Below are 27,729 nucleotides of genomic sequence, written 5' to 3' on the forward strand. Positions count from 1 at the left end.
GAGCTCTAACATAGGTGTCAGGGAAGGATTTCAGAGGAGGAACAATCATAGACTCAGGAGAATTAGGACAACCAGCGGAGAAAAGAATATACCAAGATAAAAAGGGGTTGTCAAAGGTAGACAAAGAAGGACTAAGGAAGTGGTTTACCTCTCTGGCACTCCTACAAGCCCGGTGTGAAATCTACCACAACACTTCTTGTCTTCAAGGGTCTGTGGTATTCTCATTAAACCTCCCTTACCCTTCATGCAACCTGGATGCACAACGTGTCAGTGAGCTCGCTCTCTCCCAGGATGCCCCAGATAGGCTCCTGTGATAGGCTCAGCTACACTTAGAACATAGATGACAGCATGTGATAAATCAACACATTCTGACAGGGGCAAGTTTTACAAAAGAATATAAGAGAACAAAATACATAGTAAAAGAAGATTTAGAAACTGCATACCTTTGTTCTTTTGCTATAATGGGGTTTGAACGTAGGCTTTTAAGTTTGTGAGGCAGCTGCTCTACTGCTCAGCTATGCTTCCGTATCTCCAGCTCATTTGCCCCCCACTCTGGTTAATTTTTTTTTTTCGGTCGTGGGGCTTGAACTCTGAGCCTGGGCGCTGTCCCTCAGCTCTTCAGCTCAAGGCTAGCGCTCTACCACTTGAGCCACAGTGCCACTTCCAGTGTTCTAGTGGTTTATTGGAGATAAGAATCACATGGACTTTTTTTTTGCCAGGGCTGGTTTTGAACCACGATCCTCAGATCTCAGCCTCCTGAGTAGCTAGGATGACAGGCGTGAGCCACCGGCGCCCAGCAACACTGGTTATTTTTAAGACAGGGGTCTTGCCTTTTTTTTTTGGCAAGGGGGGGGTCTTGGGCTGGCCTAGACTGTGATCTTCCTACTTAAACTTCCTGCCTTAGCTAGGATGACAGGCATGTGACACAAATACCCAGCTTTGTGTGTGCAGATGAGATTCTCATACCTATCTCCAGGCGGCCAGTTACAGCTTTCCACAGTAGCCAGGATTTGGGCATGAGCCACAGGTGGCCAGGCTAGGTCTAACTCTTACTGTGAGTTCAATTTCAGGAGAAATCGTTGACATAGTATTTAAAACAGGCAACATCTGATAGAGTGTTATCAGAGCACATTGGTTTTAGTCCCTCTTCCATTTTTATACACTGAGATTTTGGCTATTTATTTTGGAACAATGATATTAGAAACAACTATTGACCAGCCCGTTACCCTTGTTTGATCAGAAGCGATGGATTTCCTAGAAGCCACACGGTTAGTGATTAAACTTTTAGTGAAAAGTCTGAGGCCAGTCTGGACGCTAGCATCACCCTAGTAGGAAATCACCTTCAAGGTTTATTGCCACTGCACATTCCGTCACTTATACTGCAACGCAGTGGATCAGTGAAATCGTTCCCCTGATTTAAATGCATGCACTCCCATCTTAACTGGCCAGCTTTGTTTAAGGGAGTTAATGCTGTTTGAGGGGACACAGGCGTTTCCTACAGGAGCAGGGGAGCGACCTGGGTGATTCAAGGTGGGTTTTCTCCTCCTGGTTAGGGTTAGCCAAGAGGGAAATGCTGCCAGGGAAGGGTTAGTGTACAGCAGGGATTTATTCGCTTGCTCTAATTGAATTATTCCTCCCCCTCCCCCTTTTTTATTTTATGGTCTGTTTTCCATGCAGATATTTTTGGAATGCAGAATTAAATAATTCATGATTTTCCTGTTACTGGCTTAGGTATAGTTTTTATTTCTTGAGTTGATTATACTCCCCGGAGTGGGCTTTTCCAGTCTCCTCACTTACACAGGGTTGAAGATGAGGATTTGTCCAAGTAACTAAGTGTTGGAGGTGCACAAAGCCTGCCTGGGGCTCCTCACTGCCCTACTGGCTTTCCACACTGCTGTGTTGAACCCAGGGCTTCCGAACTGTTTTTGTGAAACCTGAGATCTGAGAATGGAGGCTGGAAGCCATCCTGGACAGACAAATTCTAGAGACTTTTATCTCTGATTAACAAGCAAAAAGCCGGAAGTGGAGGTGTGACTCAAGTGGTAGAATGTCAACCTTGAGCAAAAAAAAAAAAAAAAAAAAGTCAAGCAAGAACATAGCAAGCACATTTCCAGCAGCAAGAAGGAAACAACACAGAGAACTCTTGCTTGTGTGGATGGGAAGGAGGGCAGATTCTGACCAAGGTCAAAGGGCCCTGTTACTACTGCAGATGGTACCACTGAAAAGGAGACTGAGAGCAATATTTCTATTTCCTTCACACAGTCGTGCAGGGGAGCTGCCGTTTGTGAATACAGTGCTTCTGGAAAGCAGACTTTAAGAGAAGGCTAGGTGCCCGTGTTTCCTGGGGGTCCACTGCCAGGCTTGGACACGAAGGGCCCTCCGTGAACGCATGCTGTCATTGGTGTGCAGTCTCTTGGGTGTTGATTTGGTGGCTCAGGTCAGGGTTCTGGCGGTCAGGTGCTGTGCTCTGTGCCCCGTGGCTGAGCCTCACTCCTCTGCGTGTACAAGGCCTGCCTCCCAAGCCATCTGTCTGCCTCTCTTTATTTACATGATCATGTCACCCAGTGGCAGTTTAATGTCTGGAAAGAGAACATTGCTCTCACCTAGATGGTGCTGTTGATTCCTCCTTTGTCTGGTTCAGCGACAGGCCTAACCCATCTGACTCTCTGTGGCACTCGTGTGGAGAGGGGTGGGGCTCACGCAGAACTCAGGGCGGCCCAGCGGCAGCTCCATTCACCCCTCTTCTTCATGGAGTTCTCTGAACTCAGCATTCCCAGTAGGTGCCTCTCAACTCCATTCACCTCCCGGAGAGCTGGTGGCCTTTATTTAGGCGCTCTCTCTCACACACAGCTTGCCTGCCCTCTCCTCCCAGAACCTCCACCTGAGCCGTTGCCGGGCCCCCTGTGGTTCTGCACGTGAGGAGCTGCTGGCCGGGGTTGAGCGCTGTCTGGGGGATTTACTGCCGTGCTGCGGGCCTCCTGGGGCTTGGCGGTGGAGGCGCCTCCTGTGGTTTTAGCTGCAGAGCAGCTTGTGCATCTTCTGTTTGCTGGGAGTCGCTTCCCAGGTTACCTCTGCTCATTTGCATCATCCTGCACACATGCACCTGCTTCTGCTGGTGTTCTTTCCCTGAAAAGGAGAGAGTGGAAAGGAGTCAAGTGTTGGTGCTGGCTCAGAGCCTGGGACCCTGGCTACTGCAAGGGGCCTCAGAATTGCTGCTGGAGAGAGAGAGGGCCAAAGCCAGGATCACAGCTAGCACTGGCGAGGCCCAGCCCTGAGGATGCCAGGCCGGCAGTCACCCTTTTAGGCTCCAAGGACGCGTACTTGACGTGTGCTTAATGCTTACTTGTCCCTCAGACTGAATGTTTTAGAAAAAGCTTCTAACACTTCGTGTGTGTGTGTGTGTGTGTGTGTGTTGGTACTAAGGTTTGAACTTAGGGCTTGGGCACTGTCTGAGCTTTTTCTCCTCAAGGCTGGGACTCTATCACTTGAGCCACACCTCCTCTTTCAGCTTTTGGGTGATTAACTGGAGATAAGAGTCTCATGGATTTTCTTACCCCAGTGGGCTTGGAACCACAACCCTCAGGTCTCAGCCTTCTGAGCAGTTAGTATTACAGATGTGAGCCACTGGTGCGTATCTCTAACACTTCATATATTAGCCTTATTCAGCGGACAGAGTCACTCAAGGCCAGACTTGAGGCTGAGTAAGCTGGCCACAGTGGTTCAAGCGGAGAAGGGAGGAAATAGTTAAAAGATTTTAAACTGCTAAAGAGGGCTTTTACATTTTTCTGGGAAAGCAGCAGTTTGTATGGAAATCACAGCTTTTATACATTAAGTATGGTTATGAGTCTCTTCCCTAAAGCTGTGTAAGAAATGTGAGCTTGACTTTTTTAGCTTTTATTTATTTATTTTCCACTGCTGAACGGAAAAGGAGAACCAGGACCAAAAACTCATGTAGCTTCCTGCCAAGGATTTTCAGGTAACAAAGAGAAAGCAGGGACTGTGGTTCGTCCTCAGAAAACACAAGATTTTGTCGATGATGTACATTTTGCTGCAAGATGCTTTATATTTAGTTCTCATCTAGACAGGAAAACTTTAACCCCCAACTTTTATAAGCTTTATTATCCCAGTTCTTCTGTACATCCATTCTAATTCCAGTCACAAGCAAACCCAAATCACACTGCATAAACCAGGAAGCAGAGGGGAAGTAGGGGACATACTCCAACGAGGCCCTGTTTTCTAAGAGTCTCTTCAGTTATATATTTGCCTCTATTGGGAGCAGACATTCTTATGATTCAGCTTTTTGGTGATTAATTGGAGATCAGAGACTTATGGATTTTCCTATCCGGCTGGCTTGGAACAGTGATCTGCACATCTCAGCTTCCTGAGTAGCTAGGATTACAGGCGTGAGCCACCATACCCAGCTAATGTTCTTTTTAATATGTGTCTCTACTTGTGTTCATTTGGCATTTTTTCTGTGCCGGTTTCTGTCATACACATTTTAGGTTAATTCACTCTGGAATGTTTCTAACAACCTTATGAAGAGTTGTTGCTACTTCCTTTTATCAGAGACTGGGAAAATGAGATCCTAAAACTCTTTGGTGGGAGACCAATTAATATTTAGACATAATAATATAAATCCCAGAACTCATATAACATGCCAAGATGTCCTCAGTCCTTGTGTGAAAAAAATACGTCCCAAATAGTCATATATGACTTCAACAAAAGTTAACAATGGATCACAGAAAAGAATTACATCAACAGAGACAAGCCTTCCACATTCTTTGCCATGAGTCCTTCCAGTATCCCCGAGGGGAAAATAGAGTTTACTATACCACTGTCTTGATGGTGGACACCTAAGTTTCCTCCAAATTTTCACATCTATGAACAATGTAAAAGGAAAACATTAATGCTTTATTGAGAAAGTAGGAAAGTTTCCCCAGGCCCACTGATGCCATAAACATCCTCTATAGCCTACCTACATCCGAGATCACTTGGGAGAAAGCTTATAAAATGGAAAACATACCTTCAATAAACACATCACCACCACATTACAAACTTGTTTAGAACCCAGTAAAAGACAGAACGCTGCTTTCCCATTCATTCTTAGGGCTATAGGACTGATTCTAAAATCAACCAAGAGTACCAGGCAAGAAAATGAGAGATGATACCATCAACATTCACAGGAAGCCTCACTAGATGGACTACCCTTGTCCTTTCATGGAATCATGAATAGTCATTAACTCCCAAGAATGCAAGGATGGCTCAACTTCAGGGGGGAAAATCTATTAACATACTTCATTAAGACAAAATTATAAATCTTTCTCTTATTCCTCTGACTATACATTGACTCTTTTAGAATAAGGAAGCATAATGTTCATGAGCTGTGGCTCAAATCATAAAGCACCAGCCTTGGGCTGAAAAGCTAAGAAACAGCACTTGAGTCCTGAGTTTAATCCCTAATACTATTTTCCTAGTTAGAAGAAAGAATTGCAAACCTGAGAAAGCAGTAGGAGTGAAGGAAAACAAAGTCTGTCACAGCTTTCTGGGCGCAGTGTTGGGAGAGAAGAAGAAAGAGCTTTTAATTAAAAAAAATGGCAATGGGGAAAGAAGCTCATTGAGCACAAGGTTGGCTGCATGGACTTTTGCCTAAAGAGCGAATGACTTGTTTCACAGAGGTACATTTTTTTCCTTCTTAAAGTGTGAACATATGTTCATGTATGAGAAGCAGGTCTCAATGCTCTTCTTACCGAATTGAATCAAAACAAAATCCCACGGAGGAGTCAGCCTGATGCCTTGTCTGGCTTTCTCACTTTGCTTCCGTGTGAACAACTTTAATAATGGGACCGCTAGAGAGCTCCTGCCATGGCTGCCCTTATGGGAAGCATAGTCTCATGGTCTCTGCCGAGGTTGGAGTGAGTTTTTGTTTTTTTTTCCTCTCAAACCACAGCTCAACTTGGATTTGTTAACAATGAACAGAGGTAAAAAGAATAATGTGGATAAATCCGGACTGTAGTTTATCATGGGATGTCAAATTTGGCAAAATGCATAGGCTTCAGTTTTTAGGTTTGGGGTTGCACTGTCTAGGGTTTTGTTTTGTTTTTTCCTGCTTCTCTTTTACCGAGCAAGCAATCGCCTTGTTTCAAAGGCAGTTGAGGCAGCCACTCACATTGAGGCCTTCCAGAGAGGAGGGCAGGCTCAGAGGGTCTCTGGATAAACCCGCAGAGCCAGCCTGGTGTGCAGCAGGCGCCGATTCTTCCTGGGTGTGAGGGATGCTGCAGCCCTTTTGGGCAGTTTTTTCCCTTAGAACTTAGGATCCAGTGGAATGATCAGATACAGTTTCCAATTTTACTTAAAAACCTTCCTATTAAATAGAGCCAAAATATATCTGAGGAACAGATGGTGTCGACGAGAGGAAGAGACAAACACTGTATGTTAAAATTTTTATTGATCAATTAAAGTATCATAATTTAAAGTGTTGATTCTACGATGGAAATTATGCCTTCCTCTTTGTGATGGAGGCAGACACAGAATGTGTGGGGAGTGCAGTGGGAATTTATAATTTATAATTTCTTCCCCTCTCCCCTCCCTTTTTCCCCTCCCTTTCTCCTCTCCCCTCCCCTCTCCTTCCCTCCTCCGAATCTATGTTTGTCTCTTTTTCCTTCTCTCTCTCTCAGAAACATACACACTATACACACATGTAGACATACACACACTTATATCAGATAGGCAGGTGGTTTTTGTGAAGGTGTTAGGAAACTGGCTGTCAGTCTTGAATCATGCCTCTGGGCACTTTAAAAACTGCCTCTTCTGGGGCTGGGAAGGTGGCTCAGTGGTAGAGTGTTTGCCTTGCATGCCTGAGGCCCTAGGTTCGATTCCTCAGCACCACATAAGCAAAAAGAAAAAAGCCGGAAGTGGTGCTGTGGCTCAAATGGTAGAGTGCTAGCCTTGAGCTGAAGAGCTGAAGGACAGAGTCCAGGCCCAGAGTTCAGGCCCCACGACCAGACCCAAAAACACAAAAAACAAAAAAACCACAAACCTGCCTCTTCTGCCTGTTTTTAAGACCCATATGAAAAAAAAAAGACGATAGTCTAGCAGAATAAAGCAACCACCTGTGTGGACTTGGTGAAACAGAAAGACTATGAAGTGGGTGGCTCTTTGTAAGGAGTTTAGCAACAGGAGGAATGCAGCCTTATCTTCTCAGATGCTCGTGTTCAGCTGCTGTAGAGGGAAGCTGTTGTATCAGCAAAGTAGTCTACCGGACACTGACTTCCAGTCATGTTAACCTTTCATCCCTGTGAATCGTTTATGTATGAGGGCTTCCACTATTTGACAATTGCTTGTCTGGGGTGTATGAGACATCTTCATAAATTATGATAGGCTCTTCGAATAACCCATTAGATTTTCCCTCCTCCTGCCCCGCCACGCAAATTGAACAAGACCACAAAAGAAAAAAAAAACCACAACAACTTCTATTTAAAGTATATCAAGTGATTGCTTTTGAGCTAAGTATATTCGTCTCTTTGTAGAAAGGAAGATTAGGTCACCGATGGGGATTTAAATGCTATTAGAACTCGCCTTTCCTTTGGTTCACATACTCATAGGAAAACGTTGTGGATAAGACTTACTGTAGAAACAAAACCATTAATTATGGAAGGTGCTGGGACAGAGCGGTCTACAATGGTCCTGTGTATCTGTCTCTCCATGCTAGCTGCACCCCATGTAGGCCTGCTGTTGGTGTAGACTGCCTTCCCAACAATGGCAGGGTTGTAGTGGAAACTGTCTTTGCCACCTAAGTTATGGCCTCCAGACAGTGGACACCATACAAGCAGTGGGCCTTCCTCCCCCAAATGACGCCGGCTCAGTGCGACCCTATTATGATTCCCAGAGTCCATGCCCTTTGCCCTTTGCCCTGGGTCTCATTTCTGTAAAATTTAGACCAGTGTCAGACCCTCGGAATGCTACACAATAGCGACCTTAATTCTTCAGCTTTGTTGGGGAAGAAAATTGAGTGTTAAATCTAGTCTCGAAATGATATGCTCTGTAACTGTAGTAGCTAAGTGATTCCAGATGCCAAAGAAGCCCCAGTCTTTTGCCTCAGATGTCCATCTTTTGATCTGGCTCTCCAGATTTGGGGTCTTCAGGCTGGCTGATGCATTCAAAAAGCACTGGCCATTGATTTTGTGGCTGTTACACTTGGGGGATTCTTGTTAGTGTTAGGTTCTAAAGCGTTGTCTTTCTAATTGCTGATGTGGAGCTCATTAAGAGACAAAACACCACAGAATCCATCGCTTGGCACAAGATCTCAGGGAAAAGATGGTGGGTGTTTAGTGCCTGATGGATGGACCAGTGGTAAGGGTATAATTCCGAACCAAGAGGCACAACCCCATGTGCCTGGTCCTGAGCCCCTTTGAAGCGGGGGGATGGGGGCAGTCTTTAATTACATCTGGAACTCATTAATTAGTTCTTTTTGGAGCTTCTTTCCAGATCAGCTCCTCCATCAGCCTCCCATTGAGCAATAGGACTTCCAGATGGTTCCCTCCATCTGCCAGGGCTCATCCTCTCAGGCAGGATGGATTGGTCACTGGGAGTTAGATGGAAGATCTGAGGACATACAGAATGTGGTGGAGGGCAGCGGGCCACAGCCAAGGTACAGGTGATCCACCATTTATGTTTGTCAAGAGACTTGTCTGGCCATTTCTGTGCGATTACTCTGGAGGTTTTGAGTGATTGTACAGAAAGGATGCTCTCGTTGGAGAATGCAGCCTATTCCTTCCAAATCATACCTGGAGAAAAGAAGCAAGAAAGCCATCTCAAACAGCTCCGCCCCACTTCAGATCTACTCCAAAGACTGCGTTCAAGGGTCCCCCTCACCTCTCAGACTCAGATCCCAGGAGTCTACTAGCCATCCTAAAGGTCCCATGTTTATTATAAGGTCTATGTTTATTTGTAGCAGAACTGTGTTACTGCAGGCATGTTAGTGGAGTTTTGGAACTTGAAGTCGCTGGGAATGAAGACAGGAGTGATTTCTCTATAACTAAAGAGTTTATTTTCATTTCTACTCTACCACATTCTACTTATTTCGTTTACATGTATGTCTTTTGCTGGTGCTGGGAAAATATACATCTCACTCATCTTTTAATAGAAAAGATTTGGCATGTCGTAGGTAAGGAAAAAGGAAGAGCATAGGAACAATGGAAGGGTTAATAATGTCTACTGTTATATTGTATATATGTGTATATGTTTGTGTGTGTGTGTGTGTGAGAGACAGAGAGAGAGAGAGAGAGAGAGAGAGAGAGAGAGAGAGAGAGAATGAATTTTGGATGAGAGAAAGCATTTGATGAAACTTTTTTTTATTGTTTTGTGAAATCAGATCCAGTAGGCAAACATGGATGGAATTCTATAGTTTAGGATAATAACGGCCATTTCCATTAAAGTGTTTTTTTTAAAGGTAGCTTGTTTTAAATAATTTGTGTCTTAAAATCATAAACCCCTAAAGTGTATGTTAAACCCAGAACATGTCTGTGATATTTCATTATTTTGCTTGACGCTGAGAGATAAATGCCCTGTATTTCTCCTGTATCAGGAAGCTAGACCTTAAATGAGAAAAAAAATGACATGAATACAGAATGGTGACTGTTTTGAAGGTGCAGGTTGAAAGGAGGAGGCGGTAGAGATTCATTATATGCATAGATGGGAATATCATATTGAAATTAATAGGTGCTAACTAAAAAGATTGAGACCACTTGGTTCACTAGAGAATGGATGAACTCCCCCCATTCCAGGTGAAGCAAAACAAGCCAGTCCCACAAAGGCAAGTATTAATGTTTGCCCCATTAGTGCAATGTAGAGAAACGACAACCAAAAAACCCCATACCAATCAAGGTCATGAAAGCAAAAGGGCCCCGCTAGGGAGGAGGAGGTGGAAGAGGAGAATGTTGACAAGGGACTCTTCAAGGTCAAGGTCATATCTAGTGTTCTGTAGATCCTTGAAACAAGGGCCAGAAACAAGGACAGGGACAGGTTGGGGGAGGGTAACTTGGTATGCACGTGTGTACTTGATTAGGCTTGAGCAGCCATTTGGGGCAAAAAAGAAAGAAAACTTAAGGCCCCACACAAAGTATTGTTGTGTTAAACAATGGCAGCCATGTCCCCTGGCCCCTGGCAGGCTAATTGTGGCTGAACCTTTTTCTAGCACGAGTAGCAACACAAGAAAAAAACCATTCCGGAGATAGAATGGGGAAGAGAGGGCCATTCTTGTTTTAGGTATGCATCTGACCCCTTCCTTGTTCTTCCACAGACAGGACTGTGCTCGTGGACATAGATCTTCCGTGGCTCCGAGGCCTTTATGTGCTGGGGACCCTGGAGTTCCCTGTGGACAGAAGCAACGTTCTGAGCGTGGCCTGCCTTGCCATCCTAGGAGGGGAGCTGCGGGCGGGTGAGTGAGGGCCGTGGCCAGCACTTTACTTGGGGCAGACAACCCTGGAGGCATGGGGCGAATGTAAGAGAGGTGGAGGGAGAGGGGAAGGGAGCTAAGCACAGGAAGCCGGGCCTGACAGGGACTCATGGCTGAGTCGGCTCTCTGGAGGGCGTGGCAGAGAGTCGGAAGGCCAGCAGTATGTCTGACCCATGGGGAGGCCACTGACGGTTCCTTGTTGTTGTCCTTGTTTTTGTGGCTCCTTGGGTGGCTAGTGGAGGGTTCTAGAAACTTGGTAGGTGCTAGGAGATGAGGGTCCTCCAGCTGGGAAGAGAGACTCCCTGCAGGAGCAGCTGTGACACTTCTGTGACCACAGCAAATGGTGAAACCCAGGTTTCTAGCCATGTGGGACACTCCATTCTGCTGACCAGATGCCAGCTATAATTCCTGCTCTCTTCCGAGTGCTGCCTTGAGCTCTCTCACTGCATCTTACAGAGGATTTATTTGCTCAGTTTGCTTTCTCTTGGGTCTGAGAGGATCCCAAGTACAATGTTTTAGTCCTCTCTGTCTCTCTGTCTCTCTCTGTCTCTGTCTGTCTCTCTCTCTGTCTCTCTCTCTGTCTCTGTCTTTCTCTCTCTGTCTCTCTCTGTCTGTCTCTGTCTCTCTCTCTTTCTCTCTCTCTTCCTCTGTCTCTGTCTCTCTATCTCTGTCTCTGTCTCTGTCTCTCTCTCTCCTTCTCTCTTGGTTGTGGTCTTGAACTCAGGACCTGAGCACTGTCCCTGAGCTTTTTTGCTCAAGGCTAGTACTCTACCACTTTGAGCCACAGCTTTGCTTCTGTTTTTGTTTTTGTTTTTGGTGATTAATTAGAGATAAGAGTCTCATAGACTTAGCTGCCCAGGCCACTTCAAACTATGGTCCTCCTAGAGTACCTAGGATTACAGGTGTGAGCCAATAGCACCTGGCTTTTTTTAATCTCGTTATTGGATAATTTCAGTCTATACTTCCATACTGGGGACATACTTTTGTGTTTCAATTTTTTTCCTTTCATGTTAATACTAATTGTCCAGGTGTTTATTATTCTACAAAACCCTCATAGAATTCACTGATCACTTTCAAAAGGATAGAAACATGTGCTAAAACTAGACCCTGCTTAAGAATAGAAGTTACTTATTTCAGGTTGACATCTTTGGTTGTTGAGGTTGGTCCTTTTAAAAAATCATTTCTAGGTTTCTGCTGTCGCTGCTACAATAGATAACTTGTGTGCTGACCAGTCTATATGTCTGGAGGGAAGTGATGCCCTGCCCCCGCCCACCATGGGTGCTTTGCACATGGCAGATCTGAGAGGTGAAGCTCCCCCCCTCAGCTGCACTTTGACTCCTCACGAGATAATGTGTCCTCTTTCCCTCGGTGCATCCCCTGTGTGTGTTCCAGACCCACAAGTGACGGATGGGACCCCATCTGCCCAATCCTGGATGTAATATGCCTGCAGGAAGACTTCCAACCCATCTGTCCAATTTCACCCCACCTAAAGAAATGCCAACAGGAAGTCGATAATAGGACTAGTTAGTAAACACACTTAATAGATGTGGACCCTGGCACCGAGTGCTGCCAGGAGGTAGCTGCTCTCCAATGCCATCTGATCCAAGTCCCCACAGTGTGGAATTATATTTCTTGGATGTCCTGTTTTTAAGGCAATGGGGGTTGGCAGAAGATCGACTGTTAGTAGCATAGACTCATAGAACGCTAGGATGAGCGGGAAATGGAAGATCAGAGCTTTGCTTGGGGGAATACAGCTGTATGGAAAATGTCAAGCGCCACTCTGTTCTTTCAGTGCTGGATGGAACGTTTGAGGTAAGCACGGAGCATGTCACTTGTACACCAGCCTTTAATGGTTCACATTTCTTCAGCATCCACCGTATATACAAGCAGTGCCAGGGAAGAGATGGAACACACCAAGGTAGGAAACATGAACCCTAGCTTTCAAGAGTATCTCCTTAGTGGAGACACAGATGAAAAACAGAATTGAAATGGTCATGTCTTTCAAGCTGGAGAAGGCCAAAGCTTCAGAAAAGACACCTGCAAAGATACATCTGCATGGACTGAGATCCTACCATTCAGTGATTAGCCCATCAAGCAAGTGCACACCTGTAATTATAGGATTGATTGGGGCTGGGGGGAGCGGATGGAAGCCCATCGCTTTGTGCTCCCTGCTTGTGGAGAGAGCGGGTAGTCACAGCATCGGTGTGAAGCAGGTAAGTGACATTTTTAGGCCTGGTCTGAACCAGGTGAGCCAAGGCTGGATGCTTCCAGTGGCAGTGAGGCAGAAAGGCAGATACTGTAGGTGCGACAAGCAGTCATCCTAAGAGCTCAGCTTCCTAGGACGACCGGCACAAGCCACTGGTGCCTGGCTAAGTGATTTCATACGCGTAAGTTTAGGTAAGAGTTATCTGGATGGGTCTGAAAAACTGACCAGCAAGAAAGCTCTTTGATTCCTAAATTGGCATGCCACACGCTACACATTGCTGGAACTGGGGACACAGATGTGCACCAGTCCTTGTTCTGTCACAGCCAAGTCCTGGAATGAACTAACTGTCTGGCTGCCAGCAATTAGACTGAAGACTTGGGCTTTCATCCTAAACACGTCACACTTTTGTTTCCCGGGGCTCGTGATGGGTATTTGTCAGTCCTCCCTCACCCTTGTAGCCAGAAGCCTAAGGTTATCATTAACGCACGGCGTTGATTGTCAGGAAATGAAGTACCGAGCACATGGCTGTTTCTTTCATTGCTTCCATGATTGGGACTTTCTCAGTCCTAAAGAAGAAGAAAAATCCATACCCAGTTTATTGCCTTCTGAACAGACAGTTCTGTAAGGCTCATTGGATGATTATGTAATAAGAAGACAAACCCAAGGAAAGTGTAGATTAAAACATAGCCGCCAGCTGAAAGCCACGATGCCACTGGACGGCCAAACGGTCTCATGCGATGTTTGTTAAAGGGGGAAAAAAAGAGATTAGGTTAAAAATATATGAATGTCCTCTTTCAAGTTCAACTATGATTCGGAAATGATTCAGACACATATTTAATGTGTTGAATAGTTATCTACAAATAGATGGCTTATAGTGAAGTAGCTTCATCGGGGGGGGGGTCACTTAATCCTGACTAAATTGACAAGGAAACATCGAGGAAAATGTGGCATCTGAGCTGGGTGTGAGTATAGATAAGAGTTCACCATTCGGATTCAGGAAAAGGCTGTGTTCCCGGCAGAGAGAGCCGAGGCAAACAAACAGTGTCTTAGGGACTTCCGTGGCTCAGACTGGGAAGGTGGAAGGAATTCTGCACATGCAAAGCTGCTTCTTCTCCTTGTTGGCTGCCTCCAAGCACCTGCAGATGTTTGCTGTTATAACTAAGTAACGACAGAGTGAAGAACTTCCACACTCTGCATGACTGACCATCCTACAGGTATGTAGAACCTATTCGGGGCTGCTGCTCAAACATTTGAGCCACACCTCCAGCCTAGCTTTTACGCCAGTGAATTCAAGATGGAGCCTCACTGATTTTTCTGCCCAAGGTTGGCTTCAAACAGTGATCCTCCAAGTCTCAGCCTCCTGACTCTTAGTAACTCTTTAGGATGAATTCGTTGAACTAGAGGTACAGCAGTGAGAGGCGCAGCCACTCTTAGACACAAAGGGGAACATCGAATTGAAGATTGGAAATCGATTTGTATGGCGCCAACACAAACAGAAAGAGCATTCAGCACTGGGAGGAACGAAGGTGAAGACCGATTAAAGACCCTCTGGGGCACAGAGAGGCAGAGGGACCGGACTGCTCAGGAACACAGTTATGGACGTTCAAGGCATCGGGGAGTCGTGTTGGTAGGAGAGGCTTACGTGTAAACTAGCATTATGCTTAATACCGTCAAAGGGGCTGAGTTAGCCGAATAATAAAAGGTCCTTTTCCATTTCTCTTACCTTTTGAAGTCCATGGAGTCCATTTGTACCGTATTCCCCAAATAAATAATGGTTATCTTTCGTACACCAGAACGTATTTTCTTCCATCTCCCCAGGTGATTTTAGCATCTGGAACCTATTCCCTTTTCCCTCCACTGCCAACCATCCTGCAAAGTCATACCGACTTTGCTTCACGTTTATTCTGCCACATCCCGTGCCCCAGAATGGTATTTATTAAGCCGAAGGCCCAACTTCACTATGTAATAGCTGTGAAATTTCCGACAAGTTGTTTAACTTCTTTTTTTTTCTTTTGCCTCAGTTTCCTTCCCAAGAAGCCCCAAAGTGTCATGGGAAGCCTGTGAGAGTTAAAAGAAATCGCGTATGTGGACACACCCGGAGTGTGGAGTGTGTCCTAGCAGCACAGTGACAATTGTTTTCCTTCCCCTGATGACTACGTCCCTTCCTGCAGCTTCTTGTGGTTGAGGACAGCTTGGCATGGGCTGTAGAGGGGTTACACGAAGATCAATTCCCTTAGGTGGACCGTCCCGGGCTCAGCTCCTCCGCGGCCACTCCCTTGTCGCGTCCTTTGAGGATCTCAGCCTTTAACGCACCCGTGTCACCTTTCCATCAATCTTTTTTTACAAGCCCAAGAAGCACTGCATGTTAAAACTTAGAAGAGCACGTTTGTTCTTTCTTTCTCTTCAATTTTCATTCCTTCTACCTCACCCCCAAGCCCCATCTTGCCCCTCCCCCACGGTAACAAAAAGGAATCCCAACTCTGGTCACTTCAGATACCAAAAAGACCCCGGCAGGCTGACTAATTTTGCCCAGACTTTCTATGAAAGCTGCACATGTGCTGTCGTTTTGGGTTGCATAATAGATTTAATCTCTGATTTTAGGGAAACGCTGAACTCCTTTTGTGGAACTCTGCATACATTTCTCTAGGGCAAAAACTGTCCTACTTTTCTCTCTCTGGTATCTGTTTAGCACTAGGCCATTTTTTTTTTCTTCTTCTCTAAGACTTTAAACTACCCTCCGCGAAATAAATGAAATCACAGTTGGAAAACAGCTCACTGGACAGACTTATAACTGCAAGATAAGCACCGCACCGTACACGCTTGCTGCCCTACCATCCCCCCACCCCTGCTTCCCTTCTTCCTCTACTGAATCTATGCCTGGGTGAAGAGAATACTTCAGTACCTCAGTTGAGGCCGGGCATTGCTTAGTGAAGCAGCTACTTGTTCTATTGATATCAACAGTTTATGTCCCAAGCCCTGCCTACCCACTGATCCAGTGTATGACTCCATGCCGATTAGCTTGCTCCTCTGAGTCTTGCTTTCAACGGTTCCTTTTCAAGCAATGGTTGTACATGCTAGACTGTGAAGATAGATGCATAGCGAGTCTCAGACTCATCTTGAGCCTCCTGGCTAACCAGGTCTAGGTGAAATGATAGCTGTGATGGTATACTTGTCTGGGAAAAAAATTGCTCACCAAAAGACAAGTAGGTAATTTTCAGTTTCGGTCATTCCATCCTGCATGTGCCAGCCTCATTTCTAAGTTGGGGAGTCCCGTCTGATAGCAGAGAGGTTACGTGAGCTTACTTGAGCTGCTGGGCAGTTGTATGATGAGCTCTCTACCCGTTATCGCTTAAACAACTGACTGCAATTCTTTTCTGTGCTCTAAGACATATTGTCAAAGGAAGAGAGCCACCTGAGGTTCACATTCACTAACGCCATCTCAGCTTCCCTCTGCAAACAAGACCAGTGCTTATGTTAACACAGGTCAGCAGAGAACCCCATCTCCTGTCTCAGGATCGCAGCCTTCTGTCTTTATGCTGCTAAAAGAATTTATAAAAAAAATAATGTGTTACTTGTTTAGTAAAACATTTATCACAAACAGAGCTTTTCTTCAAAAGGTCTGTTATTTAATATTTGAATAAACTTTGGTCTCCAAAGCTCTAAGTCTCTTTATGTCTGAATCCTTAAAATTAGGATAAGAATCATCCTTATTAACTTTTGTTTTAGAGGGAGGATGAGGGGATGAAGATTAAATGTATGCATTCAAATGATGGATTTGTGAATCCTATATACAGCCCTATATAGCGTATCAACAATTTTTTAAAAATTAATAGTCTGTAGCAAGTAATCCCTAAACCTTGCTTTGTAAAAACAAGGCTTTGCGTTAGACTTTGCTGGGTTTGACTCCAGCTTATATGTCCTGTGTGGTTTTGTTCTTAATGCCTGTGCCTCTGGGTCCCAGAGGCTATAGGGGACTCCTTTTATGGTAGAGACCAGAATTGAAAGAAAGCTGGTGAAAACTGACCAAGTCAATAAAAACTGCAAGTGAGAACTAGGATTTGTATTACTTCCACTCAGGTTTCGTCAGCCAAAACAAGTTACATGATTGGCCTAAATATTAGTAGGTCACAAAGTATACTTGAACCTAGAGAAGAAAGGGAGGTGAGCATTTGCAATAGTCCAGTCTCCATCACCATCTTCACAGAGTGTCACCTTCCTCCTCCTGTTTTATCTAGGTGACACCGGCTCTTTTCCAGGTAACCTACTTCACAGCACTGCTGTGTATTCTCTGCTTCAGTTTCCCATTACTCTGAATGATACAGTTTTCTCTGTACACAGGGACTTTAGAAAATCCCATAGAAAAAGAACGAAAGCTCCTGATCCACCTCCGAGCCTCAGAAGGAGTGTCTTGCAACCGCCTCTATGGAATCCAACTTGACCCAGGAACGATTGGTAAGAGGATAATACAATCTTGATTGAATAGGTGGTAAGGGAGGGGGATGGTCAAAGGGGCGATACTGATCAGGTTGCACTGTTTATAAACTTATTTGTGAATGGTAACGCCTTTACATCACGTAAAGATAATAAAAATACAATTTTAGAATAAGAAAAGGTAATAAGTGCATGCACGTGTATGTATGTGTGTGATACACAAGTTCTATCTGTGGACCATTGACTAAATTCCAGGCACTCTTCTGGATAAATTACACTTAGTATATTACTTGGTATGTCTCTGACAAAAATTCAGAGAAAATGAACAATTCATATAACACTTCATAAGTTACAATCTAACAACTTAGATTTATTGTGCCTACATTGAGTAAACACCAAGCGTCTAGACAAAAATCTATATTATAAATGATAATCATGTGACTAATTAGTAGCTAAGTTATGGAATTCCCATGACCTTCATGTGTGGACAAATGGATAGAGAATGTATGACATAATAATGACACAGTGTCACATATTTATCTATAAAGAAGAGCATGATTATGTTGTTTGCAGAAAAATGAATGGAACCGGAAGTCATCGGGTCAACCAAAGTGAGCCAGAAACAGACAAAAAATAATACCATGTTTTCAGAGCTGGGCACTTGTGGCTCACACCTGTAATCCTAGCTTCTTGGAAGTTGAGATCTGAGAATTCAGGTTTGAAGCTAGCCAAGGCAACAATGTGCATTGGTAATTTTATCTACAACTAACCAGCCAAAAGCTGGAAATGGAGCTATGGCTCAAGTGGCAGAGCACTAGCCTTGAACAAAAAGAAGCTCAGAGACAGCACCAGGCCCTGAGTTCAAGCCCCAGGACCAGCAAACACCCACCACCCACCCTACCTCATATAAAAAAAGAACCTCCAGAAAGAATGGCATCGCCCCATTTGTTAGGAAATGGAAAGACTTGGAAAAAAATATATTAAATGAAGTAAGCCAGGCCCAAAGAAACATAGGTCCCATGGTTTCCCTTATTTGCAATAACTAGTATATGTCTGAGTCAAGCAGAAAAGGTCAGATAAGGTGATGTTAGGGAAATGAACCCTAAGATATGTATTCAAATGTTTTTTTTTCTTTCATGCGATTGTTTCTAACACATTTATAAGATCATTTCTTTGTTGCTTTGTATGTCCCTCCCCCATAGTATAACCCCTGCTTTCACTGTATTTGATGTCGGTATAATTTGTGGAGGGGAAGGGAAAAAACAAATCGTTTAAATAGGGATACATTGCATTGCAACAATGAGATGTACAAGTCGTTATGTCGAAAACCAACTTTACAACCTTGGTGGGCGGGGGAGGATTGGGTGGGGGGTAGGGGAAGATGGGAAGGGATGGGAAGGGGAAACAAAGGAGGAGGCTACACTGCTTGATAAGAAATGTACTCATTATCTTGCCCATGTAATTGTAACCCCTCTGTACAGTATTTTCACAATAAAAGAACCAAAGCATCAAGTATAGGACATAAAATATCGAAGCCTACAGAATTGCAAATGGTTTTAAGTCACTTAATGGTAGAAGGAAGTATCTCTTCAGATGTAACTAAGGCCAGGGGATGGCCTGTGTCCCAGCTTTTAGATGATTACATGGGATGGAACATTCAATTCTATCCAGCTCTCGAGAGAACGCTTACCATCGTTACATTTGACCTACTATAAAATACAGTACAGCTTTAGATATAGATTGTGGATCACATAGCTTACATGATCACTTCTGCATGGTATTGTACTTACCTGGCCTTAATAATGCTGAAGGAATTTTCTATTTCTCTGTTGCTTCTCTAATTTTTCAGGGGTTTATGGGAAACTTCTACTTCACAGTGCATATCCTAAGAAATCCTGGACACAGCTTGGAGCTGATATTGCCCCCGGAAATGAAAGGTAAGGAATGAGTAAGGCAGAGACTTTAGTTTGTAGCTTAGTTTGCCTCTGTTTGAGGTTTTGTTCCAACTGAAATTGAATTTTAAATTAAGTGTCATAATTCAAGACGAAGTAAAAGAATACAAGAGCTACTTTTGAGAAATGATTGATAGCCAAGTAATCGAGTGCTTTCTTGATTGAGTGTGAAAACAAAAATAAACTAAAGTATCAGCATGAGAAAAAAGAATCAAATACAAACAAGCAGAAAGAGAGATTGGAGGTCTGAAAAGACCACCAGCAAACATCATGAAATTGATTGGAAATTCAGGAATTAGAAAGTCAAAAATCAGTAGAGACAATTTAAAAATGTGTTGGTGGTTTAACCTCTACTAACTTGACTCCTACAATAGCTCAATATAATGATAACTCAATATAACAAATGCCCTTAAAATGAAAATTATAACATAAGAACAATGTGTACCTTATCCCACTTTGGTAACATGTCAAAATTTTTGAACAAATAGATTTTATATGTAGGAAAATCAGCAATCATAAGTGGCAAAGAAGAATATAATTGAACTAACTGTCAGAGCGAGCTCCATTGCAGTTATTTATTCAGCACTACTTGCTCAACTGCGTATATTATGCCAAACACTGAGCTAATCTGGGCATGCAATGATGAGTACGATGGTTAATGTGGTATCTGTGTCAGCCATTGCAGAGCCTGGATTTGATGGCTCATGCCTGTAATCTCAGTGTCACAGTTTGAGACCAGCCTGGGTGAAAAAGTGAGATTCTGTATCAAAAAACCAAGCCGATTCTGGTGTTGAATACTTATAATCCCAACTATGTGGGAGGTGGAGTTAGTGGGCCAGCAAAGAAAAAACGTTCCAGACCTGTCTGAAAAAAATTTAAAAAGGACCAGGAGGCATGGCCGAGCGGCAGAGTACTTGCCTAGCAATAATTACGCATCTGGCGCGTGCTGTGAGGCTGTGGCCAGAGCCCTGCTAACATCCTCACTGCGGACTTGAGGCAGCGAGGGGGTTTGAGGCCGTGTTCCTGCAGGGCGGGTCAGAGGTGGGAACGGAGAGACGGAAAGGAGGAAGGCAGGGGAAAGAACCAGCCCAGCCCCAGAGCAAGCAGCTCCCCAGGTTTCTGCACCCATCTGAGCAATTCTCTCCGTGCACTGGCGCTGGCTTGTGGACCGAGCGCCAGGAGCCGACAGAGAGGGAGACGATAAACAAGTGCACACAGAAGTGCACACAGCACCGTGACAGATTACAACCGGTCCAGGAGGAAGACGGTAGACCATTAACATGGAGGGGACAGGAAATCCCTTGCTGGGGAATCTGAGTTGAGAGGTGATGGAGACAGGTGATCACAGAGCAAGCAGAGCGCAGAGCCCTGTGGCGCGGTGGGTACCAAGGCACCGGAGAGGCTGAGGAGGAAGTCTGTGTGGAGCGGGGTGGGGGGGTGGGGGGTGCGGGGTGTCATCACACCAGCGAGGGGACAGCCAGGGAGACAGAGGGTGCTGACGAATGAACATGGAGGCCAGGAAGGGAAGAAGTCTGTCGCTATGGAAGGCGGCAGTGACAGGCTGACTTGGAGGTGATTATTCGTGTAGGGTGGTATCCAGCCTCTGGGGGTCAGCCTCCAGGAAGAGGATGCCATGGGGGGGGCAGGTGGAGGAGAGAGCCGGGGCCTAGAGGTCAAACTACCGTGGGGAGGAGGGGAAGGAGAAAGGAGAGAACAAATGTCAGGGCGGGGTGGGGGTGGGGGGGAATGACATGGAGCAGGGGCTGAGCGCAGCTCTGCAGAATATGGGGGGCAATCAGGACACTCACGGCTAACATCAGGATTTTAGCTCCCATGGGTTTTGAGGCAGTGACAGGAGGTCGTACGTGTGGCACAAAGCATCGGAGCAGCTTGGACAGTGGCAGGGATCCGGGGCCTCCAAAGGTGCCAGTCACAAACTCCAGTGAGAGACAAGCTAACTCTTCCATTGGAAAATGACAGACAGAGCGGAAAAGCTGGCAGATGTAGGAGACAGTGCACCAGACAGCGTCTCGGTTAGAGCTCTGCAGAGACAGAACGCGATCTCAGCTCCTATGAGACTCAGTGGAGAGAGGCGGGAATTCATTCTAGGAATTGGGTCAGATGATCATATGTGCCGAGAACAACAACAAAAATGTCTTCTGCGAGCTGAGGAAACTGGTGAGGCCGGACATTTGTCTCAGTCGAAGTCAGACAACCTTAAAACCCAGGAAACCAATTCTGTAACGTTCAGCCCAATGCTGAAGGTCTGAGAACCTCGGACACTTCCAAAGCAAGTGTTAGAGTCCAGAATTCCTAGGGGAAGGAGAAGGTGTCTCCGTCCCAGGAGACCTGGCAGGAGAGTGGCTACCTTCCCCTGCTCTCCTCTGCCCTTTGGCCTTTACTTCCCCAAAGGATGAACAGTGCCCCTTGCATGGAGGAAAGAGCTTTCTCAGTCTGCTCAGTCCCGGAAAAGTTTGAGGAAAAACAAAAATTCAGAGATGGACATGTGGAGCAGGAAGTGCTTTCCTGGCCTCCAAAAGGATTTGCAGAGTAGGCATTCCTAATAGGGGTCGATAAGAGACTATAATTATAATGAAAAGGTTAGTGAGTTGGAATTTGGCAAGAGTCCCACGAATGGCTTTTATCTTATAAGAATGTGTTAAAAACTTCACTCAGAGTCTGAGCTACAGGCTATTTCACAAGTTCAGTTTTATCGATTCAACTGTCTGTGGTCCTCAGCTACCATTTATTAAATTCTTGTCCTGTGGATGTGTCACGTGTCAGGAGTCTCCCAAGCACTTACACATTGCTTAGCTCGGGTAAAGCTCCCAGTGATATCAGGTGTGGTGTCTACATAGCATGGGTGGGAAAATAAGGCTGGAAAAGTTAAATGACACTTACAGGTGCGGAGAGATGAAGGGTTCCAGTGGGTGAAGTGTCACCCTGGTTTGTTCATTCCATTGCTTAGATCCTACCAAGGAAGAATATTTTAATGAGGTTATGTGAATTATGTATCATCGTATACAGGTTTTACAACTATGCTTGCATTTTTAAAAATTGTTAAAATAATAGAGGATTTATTTATAGGGCTTTATAAAAGTAGTAAAGTTTCCTTAAGCCTTTGGCTTAAATTCCTTGATGATGACTTCGTCTGTGACCACGGGACGTTAGTAAACCTGGGGACAGGACACTGCTGCACCATTGGCTCAGTTGAGAACCTTCAGGTCACTTTTTTTTTTCTTTTTTTGTCGGTCCTGGGGCTTGAACTCTGGGCCTGGGCGCTGTCCCTCAGCTCTTCAGCTCAAGGCGAGTGCTCTACCACTTGAGCCACAGCGCCACTTCCGGTTTTCTGGTGGTTTATTGGCGATAGGAGTCTCATGGTCTCTCCTGCCTGGGCTGGCTTTGAACTGCGATCCTCAGATCTCAGCCCCCTGAGTAGCTAGGATTACAGGCATGAGCCACCAGCGCCCGGCCCCTTCAGGTCACTTCTGTGGCCCACATCCTGCGATCTTCCTTATTTTAGCTCAGTTGAGTCAGCCTTTCTGCTTTGATGGGGTCAAATTTCACCTGAATGCCTGCCACAAATTTGCACCAAGAAAATTAGATAGTTGAATTTATTTGCATATAATCAATCTATGCCATGAATAAAATTAACGGGATGTCTGCAAAGGAAATAGTTTAGGCAAGCATGATTCATTTCTTGTACGACCAACCAAAGTGAGCAGAGCAAAACATTTTGAAGACAAATGTGTTGCTTTTTGTTTTGGGTTATTTACAAATTTATCTCAAAATTATTATTTATTAGAACTCAATTTGGTTGACTTCTGGGGAGAGGGATAAAGAAAATAGATTGTTTTGAATTGTAAATAAGTAGAAACAAATTAAGCATAGACACAAAGAATTTATTCCTAGCCGTTGCACTAATTACGTTCATGTTGCACATGTGTGTCTTTGGTTAACCATGCGTTCTTTGAAATTAAATGGTTCTTATGTCAATCTTCTGATAGTATGCAGATTTCATTCTGGCAATTGAAAGATTTTTTTAAAGCAGTCAGAGACAGGGTCTGACTTGAGCTTGAATGAAGTTACTTAGTGAAGACACTGCAACCACCAGGCAGATTTTCAGGTGACGTTGGATGGTAGCTTAGTGATAGAGATTGAATATATAAAGACAGAAGTGACATGATTTTCTAGACAGAAAGTCAGAAGAGCACTGTAAATCTTTTTATCCAGTGAAAACGTTCCTTTACCCTGTGGGGCAGGAAACAATCACTTTCTGGGTAGCGGAAAGTAGGAAGAATAGCCGGTCTATGGAGCAATGTTTCCCAAGTTTGTTATTTTTTTTCTGGTTTCTCATCTCATTTAGCTAAAAAAAATGATGTTATAAGGCTTATCCAGTCTCCTGTTTCTTAGGTGATTAATAATTTTACTTAAACTTTTTATAATTATTCTTTAAATGGTTGCACAATGGGGTTTCCGTTCAACACATCACTTTGTGAGTACAGTACATCTCCATGAATGGTCTTCTCCATCTCTCCCAACCACACTCTAGTAAAAATATACATTTACCCTGTATGAAATGATGTTCTGAAATACATCATGGAATGGCTAAGTCGGGTCAATCAACACCTGCATTACCTCACATAGTGTTTGTGTGGTAAGAACAGTCCCAGTCTACTTTCTCGCAATTTCCTAGCACGTAGCCTTGCTGTTGTTCATGCAGGTCTGCATGCTACCCACTAGATTTCCTGAACACATTCTTCTTGTCTCACTGAGATTTTTCTATCTTTTGGCCCCCGTCTCCCTAGTCCCTGCTCTTTTTCATTCACTCCTCCTCCTTCCTGGTCCAGAGGGAAGATGACCGACGTCCTGCCGCCCATGAAGTGAAGACGCTTCCCTGAAACTCTGGGGAAACTCGCCCAACTTCTCAGTGCTTTGCCTTCACAGTTATGGGAACTCTTGGCTATCCCTGTAATAAACATATTTGCAAGCCCGAAAATGGGTCTATCAGTATCACATTTCTCACCCCCAAAACAAAATCCTTCTTTTCTATGTCCCCTCTCGCTATTTATTCATCCCTGGGGGACATGCTGGCTGTGGTGGGTTTCCTTTCCACTCTGGGGTAGAGGAGGGTGTCCACTGGGCGCTCAGCTTTCGGATGCCATCTTTCTGCTGTTTCAGAATTCTAGTGCAAGAGGTATTGGACTGGCGACCCCAGGACAAAATTGTCCTCTGCCCCTCTTCCTACGAGCCCCACGAAGCCGAGGTGCTCACCGTGAGAGCGGTCCGGGGCCGGCATGTGAGCATCCAGGAGCGTCTCCAGTACCGGCACCTCGGTAAGGCCGGGTTTTGTTGGTGAAGGGAAGGCCAGCACCAGGATGGCATCTTTGGCCACTTTCCTGGGCAGTTCGGAGAGGAAGGAAATACTTCATTGCTGCCGTGGATTAATTCATAGTTTTTTCTTCGTGAATTGTATGTTTTACTTTTAAAGACTACTTAGATATAATGGATTTTTTTTAAAGTCTTAATAGCAAGTCTAACAGCAGAATTGAAAAGCTTGTTTAAAGTCGCTGGGCATTTGCATGGTTAAGCCTCAGTGCAACTTAGGAACACTGAGTTTCTAATGGAGTTCCTGGGTTTGAATCCCACATGCCCTTAGAACATGGTAGTTATGGTCATTAATGACTACTTCCCGTACTTACGATCACATCCTTCCTGACAGCAAATACATTTTATATATCAACTACCATGATAAAATGGGGGTGGAGAGTAGGGAAAAATATGAACAGTTGAGAGGGAGGAAAGGGAGAGAATGGGAAAAGGAGAGGAAAGAGAAGAGAAAGGAGAAGGAGAGAAAAGAGGACAGTGCTCGTGGTAATTCTTACAACTCAGGAGGCTGAGATCTGAGGATTGAGGTTTGAAGCCCTCCAGAGCAGGGAAGGCAGTGAGACTCTTAACTTCTCATTAACCACCAAAAAGCCAGAAGCAGAGCTGTGGCTCAAGGGTAGAGGCCAGATTTAAGCCAAAAAGCTCTAAGTTCAAGCCCCGTGCCATCACAAAAGAATAAAAAAGAGGAATAGAAAAGCTCCAATCTCTTTTTATAAAACAAGCATTAAATATATTAACATAGTATCTTTATTATATTTGTACTATCTGGAAATAATGGTTAGTCTAATAAGGAAATCTAATATGGGAGATACACCTAGAAGAAACTTGAAATTAGAAATTAGAGACTTACTTTTGTGTGCATGATATACGATATAGTGAAATGTGTATTTTCGCTAGTACTATCAAAAGCTATTTCTAAATCATAGTTTGAATGATGCTTGCTTGCTTGATTGATTTATTGAGATGAGTTCTCACTGTTACCCAGGCTGGTCTTGAATTGCTCAAGTTTAAGCCAGCATCCTGTCTCAACTTCTCAAACCACTGGAACTACAGGCAGAAGCAGTCATGTTTGGCTTGGTTCACTTTTTATTAAAAATGGAGAGGAGAGAGCAGCATCCAGCCATTCTTTCCAATTGGAGCCATAGTGAAATCTGCTGCTGCTCCACACTGCCTTCGCTCCCCTTTTGCTCGCACACACTGTGGTCCCGGATCTGTGACCATCTCGGCTCTCATCAGAGACATCATGGGCAGTGTAGAGCCAAACACCACTATCCCGTCTTGAGGATTTAAGGCAGGAGTCTGGGAAACTCCACTAATTGGACAGGTGTGCCCCGTCTTCTCTGTACCTGTCCAACCACCCACAGTTATTGAGAAGAAATGAATTCTTGTTCAAACACTGGCTTGGATCCCAAAGAGAGACAAGTTAACAGGTTTTCTCATTTCTCAGCTGACCGTTGTGGAGAATGCCCGAGGACAGAGCAGGCCTTCATGCTGGTGGGACTTCCAAGGGGAGTGGAGGGATTTTCATTTGTGAGGTGCCCTCGGTCTCCAGCTGGTGGTTTCTGACATAGATTTTCAAGATGTCTTTTCAGCCCACACTAAGTCCTGTTTCCCCAGGAGGAGCGCACGTCGTGGAAGACGGGCAAAGCATTCGTTTGGCTGTTGCCGTTGGACTACTGACTCGGAATGTGCAAATTCGGTCTGACACAGCCTGTCGGGGGAGAATCTTGGTGGGATCTTTTCAGAATTCCACCAGAGAAGAATTTTCAGGTAAATGAAATCTTAAGCATTATAAATTGGGGTCTATTCTTTTGGGACACTCAGAAATTCCAGCACTGTGTGTGTGTGTGTGTGTGTGTGTGTGTGTGTGTGTTTATTTTTTGGCCACTTATAACACAAGATGTTCAAATTAGATGGTGGTTCCTTTGTGCTCCAAAAGGCTATGAATTTTCAGTCCTGATCTGTGCTTAATTATCAGTGTGCTGTTAAAATAATATTCTGGAGAGCGGCACATATGCACATTTTTACCTCAAAGAAAACATCTTCGGCAGATGTGAAATTTCCTCTGCTTTGAAATTATAGATGATTTAATGACCATTTGGGTTTTATCTCCTTCCTGAATTTCGATTGCTCTTCCCCAGTCGCGTGCTGTATCTGATGGCAGGCATCAGTTCATGCTCTAAATTAATAGCTTGCATTTAAATAAAAATGATTTCCGTATTCCAGACTGCCTTAAAGATCAGTTCCATCTTTCTTTTCACTTTTTTAATTCATGCTTTAGCCCCTTTGGAATGCTGCAAAAAATGTTTGATTAGGACTTCATTTCTTCAACTTGTATTCTGTAAATATTATTCCAAAGGTGCTCCCGGTCACATAGTTTGGGAAATATTTGGGCTGTAGTTGCGTTTTTGAACGTCACTGTGTACACGTGTAACACAAAGGCTCAGAGAAGTCCTGAAATAAAATTGACATTATTAATGGGACATCTTGCTGGAACAAGTCTTTCCCTAGTTTGGCAGAGGGCAGTGTTTCAGCCTCAGTAAGATGTTCTGGATCTGTGCTGCATTGAATACACACTTTCGCCACAAGTTCTGGCCAGAGCTGATTTTCCTCCCTATAGGACAACTGACAAGTATGTGAGTACAGTGTTAGTTGTCGTGACTTGAGGAGACTTCTGGTATCTAGTGGGTAGCGGGTTGGTGCCACATATAGAAGATCCTGGCCATAATAAAGGAATACCCAGCTCAGCCTGGCCACAGTGTTGAGGTAGATTTCTCTTGCTCAAGGAAATTAGATAAGTATGGGTGGTTCTGGCACACACACGCACATATACACACACACATACACATACACACACACCCCGAAGCCATAGCAATCTGATCCAAACCTTTGGCATTGCTGGGTTAAGGCTTTTAAATCAACCCCCTTCCCCACCCCCATCTCAGAAGAAGAAATAGAGAAACTACTAAATACTCTTTATGGACCAGGAACTATGCTGGATTTCACGCAATGGAAAATTCAATATATTTAATTGTACTGTCTCTGTGGCAGAGTCAGTCTTCCTATTGTAGGATCAAAGCCTATAATAGAATCTACTGTTTATCTACTGTATATAGAATCTACTGTGTATCGTTCCTTCATATCCTGTGCCTGTGAAATCCTTGAAGGTAAGCGTTGATTTTCCATCTCTGTTTTGTAAGTATGGTGACTGACATATGTTAAGCATGCAATAAATGTGAATGAATAAAATTAATGAGGTGTAAGGAAAGTTAACTAACTATTAAATGGCAGATTGAAGC

At 44.4% G+C, this 27,729-nt stretch overlaps 1 protein-coding gene across 2 annotated transcripts in view; it reads left to right on the plus strand.

Annotated features, from left to right (window-relative positions):
* Positions 1–27,729, plus strand: part of Pkhd1 (polycystic kidney and hepatic disease 1 (autosomal recessive)) — a 276,147-nt gene that overhangs the window by 180,920 nt on the left and 67,498 nt on the right. For both annotated transcript variants that reach the window (XM_013019158.1, XM_013019159.1), the window contains exons 52-56: positions 10,298–10,435; positions 16,998–17,111; positions 18,940–19,027; positions 24,224–24,378; positions 26,048–26,200. In XM_013019158.1, coding sequence (XP_012874612.1) covers positions 10,298–10,435; positions 16,998–17,111; positions 18,940–19,027; positions 24,224–24,378; positions 26,048–26,200 — 648 coding nt within the window. The remainder of the gene's footprint in view (positions 1–10,297; positions 10,436–16,997; positions 17,112–18,939; positions 19,028–24,223; positions 24,379–26,047; positions 26,201–27,729) is intronic.

Source organism: Dipodomys ordii, unplaced genomic scaffold, assembly GCF_000151885.1.
Source record: "Dipodomys ordii isolate 6190 unplaced genomic scaffold, Dord_2.0 Scaffold44, whole genome shotgun sequence".
Lineage (NCBI taxonomy): Eukaryota > Metazoa > Chordata > Mammalia > Rodentia > Heteromyidae > Dipodomys > Dipodomys ordii.